The 13966-nt window shown below is 41.2% G+C and overlaps 1 protein-coding gene across 1 annotated transcript in view; it reads left to right on the forward strand.

The window, feature by feature from the left end:
- The window catches only part of cntnap1 (contactin associated protein 1), a 36098-nt gene that overhangs the window by 15302 nt on the left and 6830 nt on the right, over window positions 1–13966 (forward strand). The window contains exons 2-14 of the mRNA XM_055192172.2: window positions 4962–5063; window positions 5407–5600; window positions 6776–6929; window positions 7485–7688; window positions 7878–8062; window positions 9128–9280; window positions 9481–9742; window positions 10316–10465; window positions 11290–11461; window positions 11770–11876; window positions 11973–12092; window positions 12173–12376; window positions 13593–13749. Of these exons, the coding sequence (XP_055048147.2) occupies window positions 4962–5063; window positions 5407–5600; window positions 6776–6929; window positions 7485–7688; window positions 7878–8062; window positions 9128–9280; window positions 9481–9742; window positions 10316–10465; window positions 11290–11461; window positions 11770–11876; window positions 11973–12092; window positions 12173–12376; window positions 13593–13749 (2164 nt within the window). The remainder of the gene's footprint in view (window positions 1–4961; window positions 5064–5406; window positions 5601–6775; window positions 6930–7484; window positions 7689–7877; window positions 8063–9127; window positions 9281–9480; window positions 9743–10315; window positions 10466–11289; window positions 11462–11769; window positions 11877–11972; window positions 12093–12172; window positions 12377–13592; window positions 13750–13966) is intronic.

Below are 13966 nucleotides of genomic sequence, written 5' to 3' on the forward strand. Positions count from 1 at the left end.
AAATTGCGGAACTTGCAAAAACTGCGGAAACTTGCAAAAGCTGCAATGATGTTCACGTCACATAATCACGTCACTTCATAACGTTCCCATGGCAATAGAGGACACGGCTGCGCTTTTGGGAAGTAAATGCAACATTTTTCAACTTTCTGCTAATATATATGTGAGTTTTTGCTACGAAAATGCGGAGATTATGAAATCATGCAAGCCCCGCATATTTTGTGCGCGGAAATATGTAATTAATGCAACGAAAGTGCGTCGTATTTGGAAAAAATGCAGCCCCGCATAAATATGCGGACTTTGACTGATTATGCAATATATCGCGCGATCGCACAATCGCGTTTTTCTGGAGGGACTGTTCCTCCTTCAGAAATACGTAACGAGTTCTGATTGTGTAGTTTGTTTAGTGTGTTGTGATTCGACAGCAGCTTAGCTTGCCGTTAGCTTAGCTGGAGACTGACTGTTCTAGTGATGTCATTAAAGCAGGAAGTAGAGGGCTGTAGTCCAAACCGGACGTTCGCTGTAGGCTTTGAAAGCCGAATTCGGTTAAAGAAAATATATCGCCTGGCATTGAACTTTGAGCTTTATCATTTTCCAGGTATTATTTATGCTATTATAGCAACATTACACACTAATTAGGATTTAAACAATTGGATCAGAAAGAATGTGACCTTTGAGCATCTGCCTTTCTGTCTCAAAGTTTAAAGATCAGGCCTCTCTTTGTTTTCCATTATTTCTTTAAATAATGGATAAGCAGGTGAGCTTACAGTATGACTTAAAAAGACCAGATTGCAAATCTGGCACATGAGCAGAGGCAGAATATAAATGTATTTCTAAGGGCTTGAATATTGTATTCGAGTTTTGCACAGGTGTGTATGGATGTGCCATTGTTTTCCCTGCAGCAGCTCTGGATGGAGCACTTTAATAACCATAACCATTGCTCTTGCGGGTCACTCGTCTCTGCTCTACACACCTTCCAGGGGAAAGAATTAAAAGAAAATCAGAAATCACAAAAACTTCAATTTCAAGCACAGTTACAGGCAATAATAAAAGATAGATGAGGCTGGGTCACATTGAGCCGATTCATTATTGTCAGGATCCTGTTTCTAGCTCCTTGTGATAGGGTTCTGGCAGTACAATGTTTTGTGTGAAGGCACTGGCTTTGTTTATTCAGGCCTTGTGCCTTCTGTTTCATCTCCCGACCCCGCCCCCTTGTCTCCTCATTTATCATCTTATTGTTTTATTCATGTCACCAGTTGCCCTCTTGATTTGCTTCCCTTATTTTAGTTGTATACTTGTATTTGCTGTCCTGTGCTCGTTCATTTTGTACTTATCCTGTGTGTTGATTCTGCTTAAGTCTAGTCTAGTATTCAGTCAAGCTAAGTGTAGTCGTTTGTCAAGTTTATTGTTAAGTCTAGTCTGTTTAGTGTTTTTTTGCCAAGTTTATGTTGTTTTGCCCCTTTGTGGGCTTTATTTTCCCTTTTTGTCAACAATAAAAGTTTCTGTTAAACTGTCTGCATCTGACTTGCGGATTTCAAAAGCTGACTCTCCGTCTGCTGCTCGGGTATTTATAAGATGTTTGTAGCAGTATTGTATGTTTTGTTTCTAATAAAACCGGCTTCATCACAAAAACTGTCTGCATCTAGGTTCGTATCCTGTTTCTGACAGAACAAAAGAGTCAGAACAGAACCCAAAATACAGCCCCTTCAGTCATGCAGTGTGCGTCAGACCCGGAGTAGTGGAGCACCATCTCCACCCAGATGCTCTAAGGCAGTGGGCCCTTTCCACCCCAGAGAGAGCTCCCTCTCAGGGACTACGCCCTGGCAGTGTAGAAGAGTAGGGTGTGTTACCCAGAGTTTCTGGACAGTGCTTACTTTGTGGCTGGCCTGAACGACCCTCCACCTCTTCCGAGCGAGGGAGTTTGCTCCATCTTCCCTACTGGGAGTTAGTAGGCCACCTCGTCCTACGACAGCGGCAATGGGACCAGAATCGAAAGCCACCCCCTAGCTCCACGTCAAGTTCACTGCCTCCTATCCAGGAGGATTGCATCCTGGGTGTCAGGTCCTTAGAGGACCCTCGTCCATCTCTGTCGCCTCCTAAGGGCCCTGCCCCAGGAGCCAGCCTTCAAAAGAAAGAGGGAAAAGAGCCTCACCTGGGAGTTGGCCTCGGATGCTTCCTCCCCAGAACCAGTAACGCTTCCTGTGATCCCCTTTGAGCCAGTCTCGTCTGTCCCTGTGTCACCACAACTGGCCACGACTCCTGTGACTCGCCCCAAAAGAAAGAAAAGGAAGGGAGCATCAGCTTTCTAGCCCGTTGCAGTGCCCCCCTGTCTCTGCTCTCCAGCCCGCTGCAGCGCCTCTTGTCTCTGCTCTCCAGCCCGCTGCAGCTCCCCCTGTCTCGGCTCTCCAGCCCGCTCGCTACAGCGCTCCCTATCTCTGCTCTCCAGCCCACTCGCTACAGCGCCCCCTGTCTCGCTCTTCAGCCCACTGCAGCGCCTCATGTCTCGGCTCCACTGCTGGATGCAGCACCCCCGGTTTCGGCTCCACAGCCGGCTGCAGCGCTCCCCGTCTTGGTCCTTGTCTCGTCCTCGTTGCCAGCAGCAGCGCCCCCTATCTTGGTCCCTGTCTCTCCTCTGTTGCCGGCTGGAGCGTCCCCTGTCTTGGTCCCTGTCTCGCCTCCACTGCCGGCTGGAGCGCCCCCTGTCTTGGTCCCTGTCTCGCCTCTGCTGCCGGCTGGAGCGCCCCCTGTCTTGGTCCCTGTCTCGCCTCCGATGTCTGTTGCCGCATCCCCTGCACCCTCATCACTCTGCCCCTCTACCTGGTACTCAATTCCTTTTTCTATGCCCTCCCTGAACTTACACTCAGACCCAGGGAGTCCTAAACCACCCTCTGGCCCTGGCTCATTTCTGTCAGCTCAGTTTCCTGCCCCCCTTCAGCCCTTGGATCCTGCCCTGTTCCCATCTGGCTACCCTGGACCTGTCCCACCTCAGCTTGTTCCCATCCCGTTTACCCCCATCAAGCCTGCCCGCACTCCTCGCCCCATAACTGGACTAAGGACTCCATTCCCACCCTCCTCTTCCATTCTGAACTCTGTTGTGCCTCCACCCCCCTCCCGTGTTGGGTATTGTTACACCCCAACCCTTTTGTAATTTATTCTTGTCTGCCCTTGTTGTTATTTGTCATGTTTTGTTGGTTCTGTGTCTCAGTGTTGTCTTATGTCTATTGTATCCCTTGAGGTACTGTCAGGATCCTGTCTTGCCATCGTTTCTAGCTCCATGTGACAGGGACCTGGCAGTACAATGATTTGTGTGAAGGCACTGGCTTTGTTTATTGTGCCTGGGTTCATGTCTTGTTCCTGACAGATTATATCCCTCAGTGTGAATAAAATATTGAGAGTTTTGAAATAATATAATATAATTATATATTCATCAGATACCTTCATTTCAACTTCGCTGAAAGAACAGTGAAGAGTGATTGGATAGGGTGACTGTCTAAATACTAACAGTCTTCCTCAAATCCTAAATGCTTAGACAACTCACGGAAACATTAGTTTTGTATTCCATGTAATGCTGTTGTTACAGTATGATAGTTTAACAACATAAATGATTCATTACTCTGAATCAGGGCTACAAGAACATCTTGACCAAGCCCAGACGTCTTTCAGACAGCTACACTTCCTTTGTCCTGACAAGGTCAATTCCATTTCTTTCATTCACATCTAAGACTATAGACTGCCACATTTCCTATGAGATAAATCTGAAATTAAGAAAAGCTGGACGTAACGTTTCCTCATCTTAAGTTGAATTCATAGCATGAAGACTTGAGCTATACTGTAGGCAAATACTAAAAGATAATATCAAAGCAAAGGGATCTTCTCTCTCTTTCTCTCTTTCCCTCCTCAAAGCAGATTCTCAAGTGAAAATCACACGGGAATAAACTAGATGAGTCATGCAGTATTTTGTCATCTTTCTCTCTCTCTCTCTCTCTCTCTCTCTCTCTCTCTCTCAGCCGCAGTGGATAGAATACTAATACCATCTCCTCCTCTGGGTGTTTGAACTGTGCAGTCAGACCCCTGCAGTCTGTTTGGGGTTTCTGCAGGATAACACCACCTTGAGAAACACACACAGGCTGGCAATCATGTGCATCGTCCTGGTGAAAGGGGGACCCATGCATATTTAAATCCAATTTTAATGACGCACAAACCCCAAAAAATGCATACACATTCTTCAAAAAAGTGTGATAAGCTCCGACTATGAGCCTGCTTACAGTGAGGCATTTTAGTTGTGAGTCTTGTTTGATTAGATTGATCTCATTAGTCTTGCATATTTCATCTGAAAGCGGACATAAATTTGATAAATGCCCTTGAAAACACTAAATGTGAAGGATTACTAAGAATGGAGTGACCATTTCTCATTCGATTATTTAATTGAAAAGCTTATTTTATCTCTCCCCGCATCAATTTCCTTGTTTTCCTGGTTGTCTGTCTTTTATCTTGATAGTTGCTCATCAGTCTCTTTTCATGTTCTCTGTGTAGTTAGTGAGGTATGTTGGTTGAGCTATGATGAGATGCGATGCCATTTGGGCAGATGATTTTATTAGAGCTCTGTTGAGAGGGTGAGATTGAGGTGGGCTTATCTGACGCTGCTGTTTAGATTAGGTTGAAATGTTGCCAGGTCTAATTGAAGCAGGGATTTGTGTAACAGAACAACCAATGAAACAGCAGGGCAAATGCTCTCTAAATAGGCCTGGTTTATATTCTGTCCTACTAGTAAGATACATTACACACTAAAAACACATTTACAATGATTTTTCATTCTTCTGGCCGCCTCCTAATTGTAACTTTACTGAGCTAGTTTCACCGACTAAATCATGTGACCTTTTTATGTCATTTTAAGGTCAATGTATAATGTTTTTGTGAATTGCCACTTCATTAACTTAAGAGCAAATATCTTTTATTGCTTTCAGGGCCATGCTTAGATCCGCTGGTGTCTCCGCTGTATTCCTCCGCTTTTCATGCCTCATCCAGATATAACTTTCTTTACTCCGCACACTTTGGCAAACTGTACGGTAAGTCATTACGCTACAAGAATATCTGATGGCACAAACATCTTGCCTAATTGGGTCATGTCTGTTAATACAAATCACACTGTAGTTAGGATAGTGAAATAAATTGGCTTGATGGCATTTAAAAAAAAAGAAAATATGCTGTGGATATCAAAGGTTGTGTGTCCAGTGTAAACTATTCTGTTTTGGCACAAATTCATCTGTCTAAGGCTAGTACAGTACATTTCAATGTTTTTATAAGGGGATAAATGTTGGTTATGTGTTTTGTCACCAACTGATGTCCTATGTCAAGTATATATGTATTTTTTTTGCATTACTTTCTCACATGTGTGTGTTGATGATATAGGGAGCAGTGGCTGGTCTCCTTCCCCTCAGGACAGACAGCCATGGATGCAGATTGACTTTTGGACAAAGTATCGTATCATGGCGATCGCTACTCAGGGTACCTTCAACTCTTATGACTGGGTCACAAAATACATGCTGCTGTATGGAGACCGACCCGACACATGGACTCCGTATGTCATGAAAGGAGGCAACATGGTAAACACTGTCTGTATTTGTCAGTCTTTAAGTGTAATTAGAGCCCATTAAGTGACATGTGCTTACCAAAAATACTTGGTTCAGGACATTAAGGCTCAAACTTAAACGGATAGTTCATCCAAAAATTAAAATTCTGTCTCAATTTACTCACCCTCAGTTGCACACAGCTAGGGTTTCAAAATTCTAGGAATTTCCAAGGCTGGAAACTTTTCATGCGAATTAACGGGAATATATGGGAATTAACAGGAATGAATGGGAATAAACTGGGAATGTTAAAAAAAATGCAGCATCATTTTGTTAAAAACAACAATATTTTATGCAATGCCAGTTGAATTTCTACCCTGCACGTTCTTTAGTCACATGCACACATCACACTGCTTACTGAACGGCCAATGAGGGCCACATTGCATTCTTCCAAAACATGCACAGATCTTTTGTTGAATCTTGCATACAAAATAATGTCAAAATGCCCATATTTATCTAAAAATGTGTCTTAACTTTTTCTGGTTGGGGCCAATAAATTGGCTAGTGTCTTTTTAGGCAGGGCATGGTCCCCCTGCCCCCCCCCACCCTGGGGTGCCACTGCCTTGTATGCATGTCTGCTTATATGACCAAACTAAATGTAATTTATGTTAGTATATGATATACTTTACGTTTCCCTAAATTTCCAAATAATTCCCATAAACTTCCAAATAAATCCCATAAATTTATTTCCAAACTTCCCCAGATTGAGTTCCCATGGTAAGTTTCTGTTGGAAACCATTGATTTCCTTCCATAGTAAGAAAAACAAATACTATGGTAATATTGTGATAAATGATGATAAAGATATTTGATCAAGTATGGTAAGCACACAGTTGACGGTTTCTATTGAATTCCATAGAATTTTTTTTCTACTGTGGAAGTTAATGGTTTTTACCTGCCGTGTGCTTATCATCATTTATTAAAATATCTTCTTTTGTGTTCATTAGAAAAAAAATTAATACAGATGTAAAACAACATGAGAGTGAGTAAAGGATGACAGAATTTTCATTTTTGGGTGAACTATCCCTTTAAATATGCTTTTAGTAAAGGATTATCTGTAGGTGTGCTGAAGTTGTAGCCATTAGTAAGTTTATGATTTAAGTGCTGTATAAAGATCTGGGGCATTGAAAATTCATATGTATTTGTCTCTCAGACGTTGCCTGGCAACTGGAATTACTACCAGGTAAAGAGGAATGTCTTTCATTATGCGTTCACTGCCAAACATCTCCGCATTTATCCCATGGGATGGAATACTGAAAATGGAGGCAAGATTGGCCTTCGACTGGAAGTCTACGGCTGTCCTTACGGTAAACTAAGAAACTCTAGCTAGCACATTTGGACTGATAGCAAGTCTGGACCATGTCACTAAACACTAGCATCCAAAAACATAATACAGAACATCTCTTTACAGAACAGCGCCTAGTAATAGTAACAAGCTTGCAACCAAACTCAGTATACAGATTCAGCTACTTTTTCTAGTAGCACAGACATACAGTACATGACCCTGGACCACAAAGCCAGTCATATTAGCTAATGTTTTGAATTAAAGATTCATACATCATCTGAAAACTGAATAAATAAGTTTTTTGATGTATGGTTTGTTAGGATAGGAAAGTATTTGTCAACAGGTTTAAAAGTCTGGAATCTGAGGGTGCAATAAATCTATATCAAAGAAAATCACCTTTAAATATGCCCAAACACCAACACATTACTAATAATAAATATTTTTTTGATATATTTATACTGTAGGAAATATACAATATATCTTAGAACATAATCTTTACTCAATACCCTAATGATTTTGGGCAAAAAAGTCCAGTACAATCTCTGACAAACCTTTCCATCATCTTGTCCCCTCACAGATTCATACGTGATGCACTTTGAGGGGGATGATATGGTGGCGTATTCGTTTCCGAAGGGCAAAATGAGAACGCTTCAGGATCATTATGCTTTGAACTTTAAGACCCTGGAGAAAGACGGCATTCTCCTGCACAGTGAGGGGCTGCAGGGAGACTCCATCACTCTAGAGCTAAAAACTGGCCGGCTGTACTTACACATCAGCCTGGGTAATGATTATTAGATTTAGAGTACAGATTCAATATATTAAAAAGACAAATACAGTCAATTGAATATCTGAATCATCTGTTTAGTTTTTTATTAACTTTCTTACAATTTATTTATTTCAAAACTTTCAAAATTGCATAGAGCTAGTTGAATAACAGGTGTATTCTGACTGGTTTCATGCTTTACCTAAGGGAGCAGCACAGTCCATAACACCAATGGGATGACCACAATGAGACTGGGAAACCTGTTGGATACTCAACACTGGCATTACGTCACCATTAAACGCTACGGCCGAGAGGTAAACTTCACCCTGGACAGCGAGACTGAGACTACTATACTCAACGGAGAGTTTCAGCACCTGGATCTGGACAAACAGGTGAAACTGATTGACACTTTTTTAAAACTGAATTACATTCACTCACATTTATTACAGGGTTCCCACGGGTCCTTGAAATCCTTAAAAATTTGTGAATCTGGGGGGAAAAATTCCACGCCCTGGGAAGCTTTGAAAATATACATGTATAGATACAGGTCATTGAAAGTGTTTGAATCTATTTTATGCAAGAAGTTTTCTGGAAAAAAATCCATATTATTCCCTGTGTAGTGTAGGATAATATAAAAATTCTAGACTTTTTAAGCACATGTGCTAAACTGTTCACTTTAAATGCTTATATCTTCTGTATGCGAATGTTGATTCCTACCAAAATGCTTTTTTAGATAGTTGTGTTTGACAAATAAAAATGTCTCTGGTTACATATGTAACTGTTGTTCCCTGAGAAGGGAACGAGACGCTGCATCTCCTTGCCATACTTCCTACGTACCTGTAACGCCGTCTTTAACAATATTTCAGTTAGAGATATACTTCCTGGCTCCCACGTCACCCTGTCTTTGTCGTTAAGCCTCACCATTGGTTGAATTTGATATACACATTCAGACACACTTAGCCCTGGAGACGTCCCCAAAGTGTCACCGCAGTGACACAGCGCGAGTTCCTTCAAAAGGGAACTGTAACAATGTATCTTAAAAGGTAACATGATGTAACCTTGCTCTCACTTGAAATGTGTCCCCACATTTAGTCCTTGAATTTAAGGGTATTGGGCCTGGAAAGTCCTTGAAAGGTCCTTGAATTTGAAGTTAACTCATGTGTGGGAATCCTGTTATTATTACTTACTTTGTTTTTTATTTTTTATTTTGTTTGAGTCAAACGCCACAACGCTACATCATCTACCATTATCAGGAGAATCTCTCTTTGTTAATTGATTTAGGAGAGCAGTGTATTTTTACAATATGTTAAAACATTCTGCACGTCACCTTTAAATGTGAATATCATGGAGGACAAAAATAATGTTTGCTTATTTAATCAAAGTTATGATCCATTGGCGTTTTAAGAAATTTAACACCCTAAATTTGTTAATTATTGTGATTATTCATTTACTTCTAGCTTTATGTTGGTGGGGTGATTGAGAAAGACTTGCCTCACCTTCCTGGTAAGGTAAACTTTCGTGGGTGTATGGAGAATGTCTTCATCAATGGCATTAATATCATCAAGATGACACAGTACCAGGAGCCTGAAGTTCGACTAGCTCCTAAAAAGGTATGTGAAGTTTTTAGAGAGCATGATAGGGCCTAATTTATACAGGTTTCATCACCAGAAGCTAGTATTATAGAGTAATAACAGTCAGTATGTATAACTGCATGTACTGTAGATGTGCACCGTATTGCCATTGCAGAATGTTTTTATGATAGTCATCCTTTTATTTTTCCTTATCCATTTCTTAATTTGCCCTTCTTCAGAAAATGATGCATTATATCTGCCGTGACCTACTTTGGAGACCCATGACCTTTGCGGGACCAAACAACTACCTGCAGCTCCCCGGCTTCTTTCGGAAGAACCGTCTGGCCGTGAAGTTTAAGTTCCGTTCTTGGGACTACACAGGGCTGCTGATGTTCACCAGGTTTGCTGATGATTTGGGCTCTCTGGAGCTGGGGCTCAGTGAAGGACAGGTCAATGTCACTCTCATGCAGCCTGGAAACAAGAGAATACGCTTTGCTGCAGGTATCGTTTAGGATCAGTGTCAGTGGCGGCCGGTGACTTGTTTTTTCGAAGGGGCTCAATGCGAAGTTCGTCACAACATGTATGTAGCCCATCATGTGTGTGGTTCGTAATTTCAAAATATGTGTTCGGCGCGTCGAGTGAACCTATGTGCATCACGTGTCGTGTCAAAATTAGTGCCTGCTGCAGATGCGTCTAAAGGGTCTTAAAAGAGACGCTCATGTTTGCCAGATACTCACATAATCTCATGTGTAATCAGAGTTTACTGTTAAGGGAGTTTCTTGCTTGTATTTTGTGAACGTGAGCGTCTTTTTTATCATAAACAGGTTTGACGCGTGTGCAGCAGGCACTTATTTTGACAAAACACGTGATGCACATGGTTCACATGAAGCAACAAACACATATTATGAAAACGCAAGCAACTCACATACACTCCGAACACATATTTTGAATTTGCGCCCCTCGGAAGAGCATTCACGAGCCGCCACTGATCAGTGTCCATTATATTCGTTATGTCACACTTTTTCCTTCATGTCTGGTATCTCCTGAACATTGCGTTTTTTTCTTCTCTCTCAGGGTATCGTCTAAATGACGGCTTCTGGCACACAGTTGACCTTGCCGCCAAAGACAACTTGCTGTCCATCACAATTGATGAAGATGAGAGCTCCCCACTGAAGATCACCAACCCGTTCACGGTCCGTACAGGAGACCGCTACTTCTTCGGAGGTGAGTGATTAGTCTGCTTTGTCTTTTTTTATGAAAATTGATGATTCACTATATGATAATTGTATAGTTAGATAGAATGTGAAGAGCTCAGATGCAAAACCCTCTAAGTGCGTCAGACATATATTCTTGTAAATGAGCCTTTTTTTATCAGACTCTTAATGGATTCTGCCAGCAAATCAATCTTTCTAAATGTCCTGGGGCCGGCAATAAGCAGATTTAAAGCAAAAGTATTTGATAAAGTGTATAATATGTGCCAAGAGCATTTGGTTTATATAAATATCTTATTTTTGACAGAGGTGGCATTTAAAGGGGACATATAATGAAAATCTGACTGTTTAAGTCTTATAATTGGGTCCCCAGTGCTTCTATCAACCTAGAAAATGTGAAAAAGAACAACCCAGTTAGTTTTGGTAATCCATTCTCTCCAAACATGTGAAAAAATAGGTAATTGAAATTTGGCTCCCCTTGTGATGTCGGAAGGGGACAATACCACCTCTTAATCTGCACTATCCAACCACGACACTGTCATTTAGTGCAGAAATCAGCTCATTTGCATTTCAAAGGACACTTTTATCTATATGTTATTTTGTGCTAAAACTTTAAGTATATCTGGGGACACCAAAGATTCATTTGACATCTTGGAGTCTTGTGAAATGTCTCCTTTAAAGGCATTTGCATCTGAGCTCTGAATGTACACTCTGACACTAAAAGCAAATGTGATGCAGTCTAAATGTTCATCATCAATACTAAATAAGAATATATTTGTTGTTTCATATCTGCACAGTAGATATCATGAATAAAAAATATCTGTTGACTCATTGCAGGTTGTCCTAAGACCAATAACACGGCTCGCTGTGTCACCAAGCTATCCCGCTTTCACGGCTGCATGCAGCAGATCTTTATAGATGATGAGCCTGTGGATATAGATGTCATGCTGCAGAGAAAATGGGGTAGATATGCCGAAATCCTGGTGGGCACATGCGGAATTACAGACAGGTGTGTATATGAGACCTCCTTAAAGTATAGGGTGCGTCCCTATTTAAAATTTAACATCTTAGTAACCAGGAGTAGTCATACGGTCAAAGCAATGTGGATAGTGTCAGTTATTGTTAAAACAGTAATGACACACAAATTGGATCATGAGAGAAACAAAAGGGTAAATATCAATAGATGAAATGTACAATGGAACAGGTTTGATCTTAGCATTTGTCTGACGCATCTAATTAATTTTGATGTATTTCAGAAAAAAGACATGCAATGTAATATTTTGAATTATTGAAATGTAAGCCGTGCCTTTTCTTCAGGTGCACTCCAAACCCATGTGAACATGAAGGCAGGTGTATTCAGTCCTGGAATGACTTTCTGTGTGTATGTAACAACACTGGCTATAAGGGAGAGGTTTGTCATAACTGTAAGTGTCCTTTACTAAAGAGATTTCCTGTGACTTCTATTGATTTCGTCTGGTGAAATATGAGAGTCGCACTATTTAAATCTCTTTCTATTCCAGCCGTCTACAGAGAATCGTGTGAGGCTTACAGACTGAATGGGAAATATTGGTCAGGAAACTACACCATAGATCCAGATCTGAGTGGACCACTGAAGCCTTTCAAAGTCTTCTGCAACATGTGTATGTGCAAAGTAGAAACCTTTGAGGTGTTTTTAAAGATTTGATCATTTTAACTAAAATGAATCATGTCATATTTTTAGTGCAAAAATCATGGACCGTTATCGAGCACAACCGTATGAAAAGCACAAAGGTGAGCGGGTCCACTGTGGATCGACCTTATATTGGGGACCTCCGGTATGTAAATGCATCGTGGGATGAAGTCACTGCCTTAGCAAACACTTCATTATACTGCGAACAGTGGATTGAATTCTCATGCTACAAGTCACGTCTCCTCAACACTCCACGTAAGTGTATTACTGGACTGTACTAGAGCAACACGCTCAGTGATCAGTGGAATTAAGTACATTAAAAATACTGTCATCATTTACTCAGCCTTAAAGGAACACGCCGACTTTTTGGGATTTTAGCTTATTCACTGTATCCCCCAGAGTTAGATAAGTCCATACATATCTTTCTCATCTCTGTGCGTGCTGTAACTCTGTCTGACGCACCCACCGCTAGCTTAGCTTAGCACAAAGACTTGAAGTAAATGGCTCCAGCTAGCATACCGCTCCAATTAAGTGACAAAATGACGCCAATATTTTCCGATTTATATGTTGTGATTTGTATAGTCATTGTATAGTAGCACTGCTACTTGGGCGGAGTGATTTGCTCGCAGCACCCGAGAAGCCCCGTGTTTTTGCGCTAATCACTCCACCCAAATAGCAAAAATGTTTGAAACCAAGCAGATCTGGGGCACGAATCACTTCCATTGTATTATTTTTTCCTACTATGGAAGTCAGTGGTGCCCCGGATCTGCTTGGTTACAAACATTTAAAGATTTTGATAAACTTGAGGTTAAATGATGACTGAATTAATATTTTTAGGTGAACTATTCCTTTAAGTTCAACAAATACCCTTACCATGGGTTCACACCAGCCGCGTTTGAGGCATCAAAATTGCGTCTACGGCGTCTAGTTTGTCGCTTGAACATTTTGAGTTTACTTACATTCGCGCGTGAAAGCCGCGCGTGAAATTCTAGTCATTGAGACATCCACTCGGAAATTCGCGTCATGGAAGGGCCTTCTTCCATAGGCTTCTGTGACTCGCTTCCTGTAATCACGTCACTACTTGAGCAAGCTCCTGATTGGTTAACGCGGCACGTTTTTCCGACAAAGTTAAAAATGTTCAACTTGCGCGTTTGCCGCAGCAACGCTCACTTCTAATTCGTCTAATTCGCGCGAATTGAGGCGGAATCGTGTCTACGCCTCATTCGTGCCGCGAGACCTTCAGACGCGCGTCAACGCGTCTTCACATTAACTTAACATTAAAATCACTTGCGCTTGACGCCTCTACCGTGGCTGGTGTGAATGCAGCATTAAACATCTGTAGCATACATTCCTGCAAATAAACAACGTACATTTTAACAATGAAAAGCTTGCATGTGAGTCGAAAGATTAGACAGCTGTGCCTGCATTACCCCATTGACTGTCTTTTTTTATTTTGGGTTAATGTTAATAGATGGAAGGCCTTACACTTATTGGATTGGTCGACATAATGAGAGTCATGAATATTGGGGCGGGGCGTTCCCAGAGAGTGGAAAATGTGGATGTGCTGTCAATCAAACCTGCACTGACTCTAAATACTGGTGCAACTGTGATGCTGACTACCGCCAATGGTGAGAGACACAGAGAGAAAGTAAATAAATAAACAAACAAAAAACTCAATTTAATTCTACTCTCTTAACGTTGTTTATATGATATTTTAAGATATTATCAAATACCTGTGAATATAAAAGATAATAAATAAACACTATTGATAAAATCAAACTATAGATTGCAAACTATATGTCGTATAAATTTAACAAAACTGAAGTTAAAACCTATTTTACCTAA

This window comes from Misgurnus anguillicaudatus, chromosome 19, assembly GCF_027580225.2.
Source record: "Misgurnus anguillicaudatus chromosome 19, ASM2758022v2, whole genome shotgun sequence".
In the NCBI taxonomy this organism is placed as follows: Eukaryota; Metazoa; Chordata; class Actinopteri; order Cypriniformes; family Cobitidae; genus Misgurnus; species Misgurnus anguillicaudatus.